The sequence below is a fragment of the Chlamydomonas reinhardtii genome, chromosome 1, assembly GCF_000002595.2.
Source record: "Chlamydomonas reinhardtii strain CC-503 cw92 mt+ chromosome 1, whole genome shotgun sequence".
In the NCBI taxonomy this organism is placed as follows: Eukaryota; Viridiplantae; Chlorophyta; class Chlorophyceae; order Chlamydomonadales; family Chlamydomonadaceae; genus Chlamydomonas; species Chlamydomonas reinhardtii.
The window spans coordinates 5,228,030-5,240,902 of NC_057004.1; the positions used below are offsets into that span (position 1 = coordinate 5,228,030).

General features: G+C 64.7%; 4 protein-coding genes across 5 annotated transcripts in view; 1 reads left to right on the plus strand and 3 right to left on the minus strand.

Moving 5' to 3' along the window:
• Positions 1–4,273, minus strand: part of CHLRE_01g036350v5 (uncharacterized protein) — a 12,366-nt gene extending 8,093 nt beyond the window's left edge. Inside the window, exons 1-9 of the mRNA XM_043058727.1 lie at positions 3,748–4,273; positions 3,307–3,414; positions 2,814–2,912; positions 2,216–2,335; positions 1,566–1,735; positions 1,158–1,232; positions 943–1,013; positions 563–684; positions 96–214 (exon numbers count right to left, since the gene is read on the minus strand). Of these exons, the coding sequence (XP_042928641.1) occupies positions 96–214; positions 563–684; positions 943–1,013; positions 1,158–1,232; positions 1,566–1,735; positions 2,216–2,335; positions 2,814–2,912; positions 3,307–3,414; positions 3,748–4,191 (1,328 nt within the window). The 5' untranslated portion in view covers positions 4,192–4,273. The remainder of the gene's footprint in view (positions 1–95; positions 215–562; positions 685–942; positions 1,014–1,157; positions 1,233–1,565; positions 1,736–2,215; positions 2,336–2,813; positions 2,913–3,306; positions 3,415–3,747) is intronic.
• Positions 4,274–4,443: 170 nt separating this feature from the next.
• CHLRE_01g036400v5 (uncharacterized protein) lies at positions 4,444–7,925 on the plus strand. Its single transcript, XM_001689588.2, has 7 exons — positions 4,444–4,715; positions 4,818–5,032; positions 5,498–5,566; positions 5,804–5,939; positions 6,093–6,197; positions 6,620–6,749; positions 7,356–7,925. The coding sequence occupies exons 1-7, from the start codon at positions 4,706–4,708 to the stop codon at positions 7,441–7,443; spliced, it is 753 nt and encodes a 250-aa protein (XP_001689640.2). The 5' UTR covers positions 4,444–4,705; the 3' UTR covers positions 7,444–7,925.
• Positions 7,926–7,927: 2 nt separating this feature from the next.
• Positions 7,928–9,763, minus strand: CHLRE_01g036451v5 (uncharacterized protein). The gene is made up of 5 exons (XM_001690053.2): positions 9,546–9,763; positions 9,192–9,367; positions 8,737–8,931; positions 8,462–8,547; positions 7,928–8,307 (listed from the first exon to the last, which is right to left on the minus strand). Exons 1-5 carry the CDS (start codon positions 9,710–9,712, stop codon positions 7,948–7,950), a joined length of 984 nt encoding a protein of 327 aa, XP_001690105.2. The 5' UTR covers positions 9,713–9,763; the 3' UTR covers positions 7,928–7,947.
• Positions 9,764–9,817: 54 nt separating this feature from the next.
• CHLRE_01g036500v5 (uncharacterized protein) lies at positions 9,818–12,833 on the minus strand. Of its 2 annotated transcripts, none has more exons than XM_043058729.1 (8): positions 12,677–12,833; positions 12,482–12,559; positions 12,249–12,402; positions 11,891–12,051; positions 10,995–11,693; positions 10,665–10,799; positions 10,272–10,374; positions 9,818–10,051 (listed from the first exon to the last, which is right to left on the minus strand). In XM_043058729.1, exons 3-8 carry the CDS (start codon positions 12,274–12,276, stop codon positions 9,918–9,920), a joined length of 1,260 nt encoding a protein of 419 aa, XP_042928642.1. In that variant the 5' UTR covers positions 12,277–12,402; positions 12,482–12,559; positions 12,677–12,833; the 3' UTR covers positions 9,818–9,917. Both variants share the same exon structure in this region, with proteins under 2 accessions (XP_042928642.1, XP_042928643.1).
• Positions 12,834–12,873: the final 40 nt, after the last annotated feature.

A 12,873-nucleotide genomic window follows, 5' to 3' on the forward strand; every position in this document is an offset into this window, starting at 1 on the left:
CTCCCTCCCCTCCCTCCCCTCCCTCCCCTCCCTCCCCTCCCTCCCCTCCCTCCCCTCCCTCCCCTCCCTCCCCTCCCTCCCCTCCCCTCGCTCACCGCACAAAGCACTGGTCGTCCATCATCTGCCTCATGCTGTACGCCAGGCTGATTGTCACGGCCAGCGGCAGGCCCTCCGGCACCGCCACCACCACCAAGGTGACACAGTACAAGAAGAACTGATGCGGGTGGGTTATGGGAGGGAGGGCGGATGAGGGCAGGAAGCTGGGCAAGGTGGGGAGCGGCAGCAGCGGTACAGGGTGCTCGAGGCACGCAATTGTGGCGCCAACAGCATCCATTGATTATGAAGCAAAACGCAGCAGCTTCACGCCATCACGGCGTCACGCGGCAAGCTAGGGACAGCTACCATTGTTGGATCGGCGTGCATGGCGGCATGATGCCGCCGGGGCTGCCAGCTAGAGCCGCTGGGCCAAGATTCCACCCTTGCTTCAATCAAGATTATATCCTTACATAATAGATCCCCGCCACCGCACACCACCTAATCGCCAGCACGCACGCACCCGCACCTGCACGGGTCCCCTATCGTTGATCTTCTTGATCGGGAAGCCGCGATTGCGCACCATCCAGATGACCATCAACACAATGAACAACACCACCGCCGCCGCGCCGCCGATCTTGCCAATGGCGCCTGGCGGCGTGTGCATGTGCGCACGCGGAAGGAAGGAAACGAGGCCGGGGGTCATCCATAACGATCGCGGCCGTGTATGTACTGTGTCTGCACACCTACCTGTACACCCCACACGCGCACAGTCCGACGTGGCTCGCTCCTTGAGCTGTCTATAACACACACACACACACACACACACGTACACGCACACACACACACACACGCGCACACACACACACACACACACACACGTACACGCACACACGGGTTCGCACTCACTGGCCAGGTGCCCCAGCTTCTCGGTGAGCGGCGTGTCCTGCCCGCCCGCAGAGCCCACAATGGCCAGCGTCCTGCGGTGCGTGCGTGCATGCACGTGATGTGGCTGGGTTACGGCCGGGCGACAAGCACGACAGGCAGGTGGGCGACACTGCTGCCCGCACACACGTGCGCACACACGCACACGCGCATGCACACACACGCAAGCAGCCACGCACCTGCCGTACTCCGTGTCGCCACCCACCGCCAGCACCAGCACCCGCCCGCCGCCCTCCTGCACCTGCGTGCCACACCTGGGGTGGTGGTGGTGGTGGTGTGTGTGTGGTGGGGTTACATTCATGAATAGTCACGAACTGTTAGTTCAGAAGTTGGGCAGGTATGACCGTACGGTGTGCAGACGGTGGCGCAGCGCGCCGATGGGGTGAGGTGACGGCGGTGGGGCAGCAGGCCGAAGGGATCCGTCCCACACCGCAGTTCAGCCACCTATCCGCCGCCGCGGGCACGCCACCATAATACCATATGCTTCCACCCACCCCCCAACCCCCCACCCACCCACCCACCCATCGTTGGCTTTGGTTTTGTTTGGGCTGGTATTTACAACCACCCCGCTCACCCCGCTCCCCCACCTGACCCAGGGGTCCTCCTCCACGCTCTTCTTGACCGGCTCGCTCTCCCCGGTGAGGCTGCTCTCGTCCGCCGCCAGCAGCCCGCCGCGGTCCAGCCCCGGCACCGCCAGCACGCCGTCCGCCGCCACCTTGTCACCCGCACACACCACCAGCAGGTCGCCAACCACCACCTGCGTGCGTGCGTGTGTGCGTGTGTGTTAAAGAGCACAAGGAAAACATGCATGTGCGTGTGTGTGTGTGCGTGTGTGTGTGTGTGTGCGTGTGCGTGTGCGTGTGCGTGTGGGCGTGTGTGCGTGTGCGTGTGCGTGTGCGTGTGCGTGTGCGTGTGCGTGTGCGTGTGCGTGTGCGTGTGCGTGTGTGCGTGTGCGTGTGTGTGTTGAAAAGAAAACAACAAAACGAAGCCCGCCCAGACGGCGCGACGGAGTTACTTACGTGCGTGTGTGTGTGTGTGTGTGTGTGTTTTGTGTGTGCGTCATAGACAGCTCAAGGAAGGAACTACACCGGCGCGCGTGTCGGCAAGCCTTTGTTTGGGGCCCGCCCCTCCCTGACTTGATTGCCGGCCCATCCTTCCGTCCCTCCTTCCCCCGTCCCTCGCCACCCCCGGCAGCCACGCCTCCGCCACCATGCCGCCTCCGCCTCCGCCTCCGCACCTGTGTGTTGTGCACGCGCACCTCCGCCCCGCCGCGCACCACGGTGACCTCGATGACGTCGCGCTGCCGGTTCAGCGCCGCGAACTGCCGGTCCTTGCTGTAGTCGTTGAAGGAGCTCACCTGGCGGGCGGCGGGGAAGGGGGGGGTAGAGGAGCCGCTCATGGAGAGGGGAGTGGGTAGAGTTGTTATACTTGAAGCCCGACGTCCGGTAGGATGGGATGCAGGTAAGGGTGAGGGGGGCGGCGGGGTGAGGGCGCGGGGGCAAGGATGATCAAGGGGAATCACGGCATGGTGGTGATGAGGTTTTGTTGGTGGAAGTGCGGGGTGGTGGTGGCTGCTGCCGTGTGCAAACCGTGCGCCCTTACTTGGCTCGCTGCTGCCTGCCCTGCCATGCACCGCCTTTCCACCTGCCACCTCCTCCACCCCCTGCAAGTCCAACGCCCTGCAACTCTTTCCCCCGCTCCATCTCTCTCTCTCTCCCCCGAGTCCTTCTCTGCCCCGCTCTCCCCCTTTATGATGATGATGATGATGGGACTGATTCGTTGGGCTCGATCGGGCAAATCCACCCCCGCTCTCTCCCTGGCCCACCACCACCTACCAGCACCACCACCGCTATGGCCACCCAGATGGCCACGCCCTCCACCCAGCCGCTCTCATGCCGCTCCTCAGGAATGGCCGCCCCCAGCACTGTGGACACCTGCGTGCAGACACACACACACACACACACACACACACACACACACACACACACACACACACACACACACACACACACACATCGCCCATGACCCACATGCAAATGCACGGTCCACACCCCGTCATCCCGCCCCTGCCCAAACCGCCGCATTGCCCACCGCACGCCCTGTCTATCCGCTTCGTTCCCTCCCCCAAACCCCCCAACCCGACCCCAGCCCCAGACCCAGCTCCATTCCCCCTGGGCAGGCTCATGACAGCATATGCGCATGCGTCCCGCAGCACCACCCCGCTTCCATCCCAACTTGCACCGCATCATGAAAACCACAGAGTCGTCAGCAACTAGCTAGCTAGCTAGCTAGCTAGCTAGCTGTCCCGCCTGTCCTGCACGCACGCACCAGCGCCGCCGCAATCAGCAGCAGCAGTATGGGGTCCTGCAGGTTGTCCCATATGAGCGCCAGCAGCGACTTGGGCGGCACAGCAGCCATCTCGTTGGCGCCGTACACCTAAGGCGGGAGGGGGTTGCATGCATGATTGATTGATTATGAAGAAGAAGCGAAGTTGGAGCCAGGCACGTGGGGGAGTGGGAGGGGGAGCGGGAGCGAGCGAGGTGACATATTGTAGCAGGGCGAGAGGCGGGTTAGTGGCTGGGTGGCTGTGACGATATGTATGAATGGATGTGGCAGTGGGCGGCGCGCGGCGCTTATGTTTGGCGGCGGTGGCGCGGAGGGGTGGTGGAGGGGTGGAGGCGGGGTGGAGCGAGCAGAGATCGGCAGCGAAGGCGTGACTGAGGTGTGACGCAGGTGTGGGCGCGGTGTGGCTGGTGTGGCCGTGCTCACCTTGACGCGCTCCGCGATGGACGGCGCTGGCATCGTCACGCCGCCGCTAACGCCGTCTGCTGCTGCTCCACCCTGTTTTGCAGCATGCTTGCCCAAGCTGCTGCTAGCGTGTCTTCCGGAGCCGTGCCGGTCTTCCTCGTCGGCATCCGCGCCATTGATGCCCTCCTTAAGGTCACACAGCAGCAGCCGCGCGAGTCTCGGCGCGCCGCCTAGCGCTCTCAGGCCGTCCGTGTCCTTGGCGTCATTCAGCGCGAACAGCTGCGAACGCGACACGCCGAAGGGCGGCACCGGCGGCTCTGGAGGCATCGGCACCGCGGTGTGCGCCCCCTCCGGCTGCTGCCGCGGCTGCTGCGCTCGGTCGCCATGGCCGGCCGAGTTGCTGGATGCCAGGGGTGCTGCTGTTGGCTCGCCTGCAGAAGAAGGCTGCCTTGGGCTGCCTTGCATCGAATAAATGCTTCCTTGCGGCTGCTTGCAGCAGCAGCCGCGACTCTTTGGAAGGCTCTGTGGTCGCTGTTCCCCAAGCTGCAGAGATTTATTGCGAATGTGCGTATTGTGCGTGGAAATGCGGCGGGTGCCATGCAATACCCGCGGACGTCTGAAGTCCGCTCGGGAGTTCGCTGGGGGTTCGCCATGAAAGGCACGAACCCGCGGGTCTGCAAATGACCATCTCGTCGGTTCCTCGCATGCAAAGATGCCATAAAGCAATTTCGCCACAGCTAAGGCCTGCATGTAGTAAACAAAAAGGCCACAGCCAACCTGCACTCACACGCAAGTCGCGTCGTAGTTACCTAATTTGCATTAGGCAGCGTGTGGACGTGACCAAAAGATAAGAATTAGGCACGCGAGCGCTTACCTGTGACAAGAGAGCAAGCAGAAGGTTCCAAACATGTCGACCTCACAGCAGCGCCCGCCCCGGCCGCCGCTGTATCAACCTCTTAGCATCTCCGGATGGACGGTAATGATCACAGGTGCGAAACCGGCAGCGGGTGCATGAATTTGTGGTGCATCCGCACCCTCGACAACCCTGGCTGGGGAATCGAGCCAGCAACTTCGTCGGAATGCGCTCACAGGCGCGAGCTCGGGCTTCGGCGAGGCCATGGCGTGGCGTTTCGCTGAGGCGGGCTGCAAGCTCGTACTCCTAGCTCGGCGCCAGGACCGATTGGAGAGCCTGCGCGACCAGCTCATATTCACGTACCACGTCCCCGTGCACACCGTCATCCTGGACGTGCGGAATGTTGCTGAGGTGGACCTGCTGCCGGGGCAGCTGCCGGAGGAGTTTGCGGATGTGGGTTGGAGCGGCGTGTGCAGCAAGCGGCTGCGGAGTGCGGTTTGGTGTCGGGATTGGGTGTGTGGCACGCGCGGGTATGGATGGGTGTGTACCCAGGCAGCCGAGGGTATTCATCATTTTAATGTCACAGCTGATCGGGGGCGGGTGAGCAACGGGAGTATAAGTGGGGTTCATCTCATGTCAGTCCCATGGAAACTCGGCCCCATGCATCCATTCCGCTGGCAGGCTGGATGGCATCTGTACTAGAGGCCAGCTGGGCAGCTTCCCCGCAGCCGGCCAGCGCTAGTCACTTGAGCTCAATCCCCTCGACTTCCTCGCCACTCTCTCCATGCCCCGGCACGGTAATGCCACCTCCGCCCTCAGCCAACCGCCAATGCATTACGGACATGCCTTGCGCGGCGCAGGCAGCAACAACACCCTGTGCCGCCGCCGCCGCCGCCGCGACACTCCACATGCACGCAGGTTGACATCCTGGTCAACAACGCCGGACTGGCGCTGGGGACGTCGTCCGTGCAGGACAACAGCATCGACGTGAGTGGTCCAGGCGGCTTGTTTCCTCCGTTCCAAATAGAAGACCAGAGACACGAACACGCATGACAGGGGCAACCTGGGGCTTGGGGCTTGCCGTGCACGGCCTGGACTTGGCGCTACCCCAGCCTCCACCCCAGCAACGGGCATGGGCGGCACGGCATCTTTTTGGTGCACGCGCCGGAATCTTGACCTATGGTGGCTGACTGCGGTATGCACACGGCTTGCCGTGACTCACAGGATGCCGTGACCATGATCGAGACGAACGTGACGTCAGTCATTGCAATGACAAAGGCGTTTGTGCACGGCATGATCGAGCGCAACAAGGGGCACATCGTCAACATCAGCTCCATCGCCGCGACGGAGTCGTACGGAGGTGGGTGGGCGGCCAGGACAGGGACTGCCTGAGGGAGACTGGCCAAAGATAGACGGGTCTCCTTGAGCAGCCTGCCCACACCCCTCCACCCTCCACCCCGCCTCCTCCTCACTGCCATGCCCACTGCCTGCCCCCTTCTGCCGCACCCCGCAGGCGGCAGTGTGTACTGCGCCACCAAGCACGCGCTGGCGGCCTTCACCACCGCCACCCGCCACGACCTGGTGGGCACGGCCATCCGCGTCACCAGCATCAGCCCGGGTGCGTGCGAGGAAGGCAAAAGGGGCAGGCAGGAGGGGAAGGGAAGCGGGTGGGGGGCGCGAGATTGGGGGGAATGCGAGGAGGGCGCAACGCCGGAGGGGGCAGCGGGGGTGAAGGGGCGCAGGCAACGGCGTGAGCGAGGACGGAGGGCGAGGGGTTTTAAGTAGGTCGGGTTTAGTGGGGGCACGAGGATGGAGGCGAAGCCACGATGGCAGCGGACAGGCGCACACTACTGCACAGCCCCACCCGCCAAATGTGCCTGCAATCACCCGTTGCGCCAGTGACCGCAACTCCCACCAGTGTCCTCTGCCGCCCGCCGCTCCATCCGCCGCCGCCTCACCACTCACCACCCTCCACACGCCCCCCGCCCCTCCCGCTCATCCCCGTTGCTGACCTCCCGCCCTGTCCCCTGCACCCCGCAGGCGCCGCGCAGACCGAGTTCAGCCTGGTCCGCTTCAAGGGCGACCAGGAGAAGGCGGACGCGGTGTACCGCGGCTTCGACCCACTCACAGCCGAGGACATCGCAGACAACGTGCTGTACGCCTGCACGCGGTGCGGGGGCTCAGGGTTTGGGGAGGGCTGGGGATGGCGAGGGTTCGGTCGTTCGGACTTCGGAGCACGGATTGTTGGAAGCGGGGGAAGTTGGGGTGGGCGCCCAAGGCGGGAGGGCGGGACGGAGGGCTGGGAGCGGAGGAGGGGCGGCCTACTAGCGTGCTTCACATTCCACAAGCCAGCGAGGCGCAAGGGGAGTAGGGAAGAGGGTGGACGCGTGGACACGGGGACTGGGCTAAAAGGTTGTGTGGCACCCAGGCCGCAACGCCGCTGGCTGAGGAGCACAGCTCGTGGGTCTGACCCCCCCCTGACCGCCCCGATGGCCGGGCGGCAGAGCGGCACGCAGGCGCAATCCATCCTTACACATTAGGCGTTTGGCCAGCTCGCATGCATACGCAATTGGCATGTGGAACACCGAGCCCTGGCAGTCGTGCATGTGAAATACTCTATGCCGTGCCGTACCGTCAGACATACGTGACGTGTCACTGTCCGTGACATCACATCTGGGCGTGCCACCTAACCACATTCACAGTGTGCTCCTGCCTCAAGAACCAACGGCTTCCTCCTCGTTCTCTTCCCCCCTCTCCTCGACTTCTCCACCCACAGTCCGGAGCACGTGCAGATCGCGGACATCCTGGTGCTGGCAACCAACCAGGCATCAGCAAAAGGCATCGCGCGCGTAAAAGAGCAGTAGCGAACAACACGTGGGCGCGATCAACACGCTCGTGGCTACCGTCTGGGCCCGTGCATCACCACGAATGCGATATGATATGGCTGCCGCTTGCGCTTGCACCATTTTGTTGAGTGCCTTTTTGCGGCGCAGTATGACCTTCGCGGGAGTTCGGGACGTGCCACTCTTTCCGGTGGAGAAAGGTGAAGCTGGACCCCGTGAAGTAGAGCGGGGGCATAGACCGGTGACGAGGGAGAGGTCGGCTGCTGCTGCCGGCTGTGCTTTGCCGTCACCGGGGTTGGAGAGAGCGGTTTTGAATGGCTGTGAGTGTGCAAGAGGCAGGCAGCCTGCCCGCGCGCATGCCGGCGACCAGATGTATGAGCGGTGACCAGGGATGGTATGGTTGGAACGGACTACGGAGGAAGCTGCAAAGCAGCCCGCCGTCCACTTAGACCATGGAAGTTGGCGTTCACTGAGGTCGAGCCGGGCGGTAGCTGGGGAAGCGGTCTGCACATGGTACAGCTTGGCTCAGGAAGCCGCATGCGCCGCCGCCGGCTGCTCTTGGCTGTGTCCCTGCTGCTGCTGGTGCTGCAGCTGCTTCTCAATCCACCGCTCCGACGGCTGTAACCGCGGCGGCCGGAACTGGTGCCGGAACAACTCGCACTCGGCCAGCAGCCCGGGCCCCAGCAGCTCCGGCAGCCGCGCCGCGCCTGCGCGGCCTCGTGCAGCGGCGGCCGCCTCCACCGCAGCCGCCGCGGCCGCCTGCTCAGGCGTCTGCACCGCCGCAGGAGCAGGCTGCGGCAGCGCCGGCTGCTGCTGCTGCTCCTGACTCCCGCCTGGTTGCTGCTCCCGCTGTTGCTCCAGCGCGACCAACGCATCGTAGAGCTCCTGCGTAAGAAAATACGATAAATAAGCAATGAGATGAATGAACACAAGCTGGCCATTTCAGTAATGAGGGAGGAGAGGCGCCTAGACACATTGCCACAGATCTTTGCCCCCGCATTAGCCAATCAGCTGCACCCCGGTCACTCGCTACGCCCACCTCGTTCTTCACGATCAGCCGCGCGGCCGGGAAGGCCGCGGCCTGTGCCCGGATCATCTCGCAGATCAGGTTCAGCGGCGCCTTGCCTGTTACGCATGGCGTAAGCGGGCGCATGTGTAAGGACGGCGCATGCAGACGCCGTTCATTCAGCCCCTGCCTCTGCCTGGCTGTCAATCCGCGTACCGACATCCCTCATGAAGCCCCCCTCTGCAAACCGGTACCACATCTGCCCATGCCGTCTCGCAAAGACAACCCGGCCAGCCACACGCGCTCACCCGATATATCGATGCACACGAGGCTGAAGGTGCAGCCCGCCGGCGCCAGCCCCGCCGTGGCGGCGGTGTCCAGTCCGTCCATTTGCCTGAAGGCCAGGTGCGGGTGGCGCGCCGCCGCGATCTCCACCACCTCCGGCGCCGTGTCGATGCCCGCCACGTAGGTGGCGCGGTTGGAGATCATGTTGGTGGTCAGACCTGTTTCGGTGGCCCCCGCGTCAGACAGCATGCGCGTGTGTTGGAAAGCACAAGGGGCTGAGCATGGCACGCGGGCATGGGATGTCGCCGCTGTCAACAGGTGTACCCGGTTGCTTTCGCGGCGCAAGCAAACTGCAAGCCTCCCTTTCCTTCGCCCCACCTTCCGACTTCGCACCTCGCGCGCCCACACGTACAGCAGCCCCTGCCTCACCCGCACCCGCGCCCGCACGCCCGCCCGCACGCCCGCCCTGCGCACGCACCCTCGTGGCACCCAATCTCCAGGCACACGTCCGGCCGGTCCACGTTGTGCACCATGGCGTCTCGGTACGAGTGCGTGTGCCGAGCAACCAGCACGCGGCGCGCCGCGGGGCGCATGCGGCGCAGCAGCTGGGGGCGGGCCCAGTAGGTGGAGCCGTCCTCGTGGTAGCGGATGTGGCTGCGAGGGCGGGAGCGGGTGTGTGAGGGATTCAGGGGTGGACGCAGAAGTTGAAGCGGCAGCGGCTGGAGAAGCGGGGAGCATTTTGGCGGGTAGCTAGGCCGCCTGGGTAAACAGGCACATTCCCCTTCCAACTTACTGAGTTGGTCAACATAAGCCCATTTCCATCCATACTTACCATCGGCCGTGGTGCTGGTGGCCGGGCGCGTCGATGACCGCCTCCAGCACCGTCGCACGACCGTGCCCCTTGACGTCCACAATGTTCCCAGGCCCAAACGGTGTTTGATAATTGTATATGGATTCCTGAGCACTACTCTTGCCGCCGGCGTTAGCGGCTTTCGTCATTTCGTCCGCGACAATCCCCTTGCCAAGCGCAAATACAAACAACTTTTTGTGACCTTACAAACACATTTATGTATAACTAAACGCCAATAGCGGCATGTTAACCAAGGACATGAATGCATCCGGCACCCGGCGCACCCATTCAATGCATCCCGGGGCACACGGCCCTGGCGCGACGAGGCTTCCTCTCCCCTCGGCCCCTCGTGTGTCACTCCAGCAGCCGCAGCAGCAGGCGGTGGCTGGCGATGTCGTCCTGGCTGGACCACATGGCCAAGTAGTGGAACAGAGAAGACATGGGCGCCAGCATGTCGCGCAGCAGCAGCCGCACGCGGCTCAGCCCAGCTGCAGGCAGCGTACAAGCGGCAAAACGCGATGCAACGTCAGGCTGTTGGGGTACACACGCAGCCTCTTCCAGCCTGTGACGCGCTGCAATACTGCAAGGCACGTCATGCACCGATACGGCACCGACGCGGGCGAGGTCTGGCATGCGTGTGGCACGTGCGAAGAGGGCCCAATGGGTTGGGTATGTGTGTACGGCACAGCGCATGGCAATGGACCTCACCTGCCGGCGGCTCCGAGTGAGCAGGCTGCGCCACCACCGCTATCATGTGCTGCAGCCGCAAGCCGGTCACCGAGAAGCGCCGCGGCGCCCCGCCACGCGGTGACTGCAGCAGCAACAAAAACAGCACGCATGTCACTGGTGGGTTGCCGGTGATGGCACATCCCGAGTCCTTAGTGATGCGCACTCACAAGCGCATGCCCAGGCGAGCACGCAAAATGCCTCACAATCATGCCGGAATCACCGACTTGTCTACCGCCAGGCGCACCACGATTACCTTACTCCCGCCACGACACGCACACGCACACACATACACACACATATACACACACACACACACACACACACACACACACACACACACACACACACGCGCGCGCGCGCGCACTCACTCACCTGCAGCTCCAGCTCCAGCTCCACGTCCTCCAGTTCCGGGTAGGCCGGCGGCAGGCCCTCACACAGCTCACTGAGGCCGGGCGGAGGCGGCGCCGGCGGGCGCCAGCCCAGTCCGTGCTCGTCCGGCGGCTTGACCTGCGGCCACCCAGCCACGACCAAACCCTCAGGATCTAATGCACAGTGCACAACGCAAACAGGCCCTTGCGTCCATCGGCGAGCTCCATTATGTTGTACCTTAGCATACGCAGCACCGCTGCTGCGGGCACACGCACGCGCCTATTGTTGCCGTGCCCGCTGCCTGTATCCCGCCCCTGACGCCCCGCACCTCACCTGTAGCACCGCCGCCGCGATGGACGTGGCATCCCACTCGAAGGCATCGGGCGCACCGGGCGCCGCGGGCCGCAGCACCAAGTGCTGCAGGTGCCCCACCGGCCCCGCCTCCCACCGCTCCGCCGACAGCGCCTCCACTTGCGAGCCCTGTCGCGACGAAGCCGACCCCGGCCCGGCCTTGCCGCCCTTGCCGCCAGCACCTCCGCCTTTTCCGTCCTTGCCGTCCTTCCCTCCCCCCAGCTTGTTGAGCATGCTCTTGAAGATGCCACCTCCCTTTTTGCCGCCGATGGCGACGTCCCCTACTCCGTTGCCACCGTCGTTGGATACCACCCCGCCTGCGCCACCATCACCGCCGCCGGCGCCTGACACGCGCGATGCCAGGTGGGAGCCCATGAAGGACTCCACGTGTGTCACGTACAGCCAGGCAGGCCGCAGCCCCGCGCCCAGCATCCCGTCCAACCCCTCCTGCGTGAGCTTGCACAGCAGCTTGAGCGCCTGCAGCGTCAGCAGCCCAGGCACGCCGCCGGGCGAGGGCTTGAGCGCCGGCGTGGCCGAGGGGCCGGCGGCGGAGGCCGCGGCAGTAGCCAGGGAGCCGGCGGGCAGGGTCAAGGAGGCGGCTGCGGAGGCGGGGGCGGCGCTGGAGGAGGCGAGCGCGAGCAGCTGCGGGCGGTGGGCCTGCACGAAGGCGTCTCGCAGCGCCTGTGGGCGGGGCGGAGTAGGCTAAGCGATTCAGGCCAACGAAGTTGGAGGGCTCGCTCATTTGTGATGTTGCGCACATGGGCACCACTGGTGACCGGCGTGCGGGCGTGACGCATGCGGGCGGTAGGCTGCTTGGGCGTCAGCCCGCATGCAGCACCGCACCGACTCCTTCCCGGCCGCCCCGCAGCCCCTCTCACCCGCGCCAGGTACCCGGCTGCGTCCGCGCTCCAGCTGGCCGGCACGCACAGCCCCACCACCACTCCAAGCTCCGCCTCCTCCACCAGCTGCCACGCCTCGCCCGACCCGTCCAGCTGCCACTGCCGCACTGCCAGGCGCGTGCGGCCACCCTTGGGCCGGCCTGAAGTGGGTCGGGCGCGGGCGCGGGGTCAGCGCTGCGGCGCCACGCGTTGGTGGCCGGCATACTGGTAGTTGTCATCGTGTGTGCGTGCGCGTGTATTTGTGTATGAGTGCTGATGCCGTCACGCGAGGCGCGTTGGGGATGCAGTGGGGGAAGGTGCAGGTCGGGGGTCTAGGACGGTGGGCATCATCACTCACTGGCGGTGGGTACACGGCGCGCGCCCATCCCGAGAATGGTTGCGCCACCGCCGCCGCCGCCACCAGGGCCGCCAAGCCGCTGCGGGCCCCCCGCTGCGGCCGCCTGGTCGGCACCCGCCCCGACGTCATCGGCAGCGCCGGTGGCTTGCAGGAGCTGCGGTGCGTGGGAGCGCGTAAAGCCGCGAATGCAGGCGACGTTCCGTACATGCAGTGGTGAGCAAGCAAATGCTCACCAGGTGGTTTACTTGGAACAGGCGGGATGCAACTGCTGCGCCCTCGCTGATGGGGCCGCCGTGCGGCGCGCCAAAATCCTGCGATGCAGAGGGAGGAAGACCGAAAGCGGCAGCTGTCGCAGGAACGTTACACCGCAGCTGTCGCGTGACATCACACGCGGCAGCTGTCGCAGCGGCTAGAGCGCATGTCCTTACATGATATGTCAAGAAGGCGCCCGAGGTTGCGGAGAAGGCGACAAACCGCATTCTGGGACTTCGATGCCGAGTCGACAGCTGCACGCGAGCTGTGCAGGCGGCGAGTGGTTTACAGGCCGGTTCTATGGGTTATGCTTTTGCGGACTGGATGCATGTCGATTGCCTCTCTGCAAGCGGGAAAGGCAACCGGCAGTAGT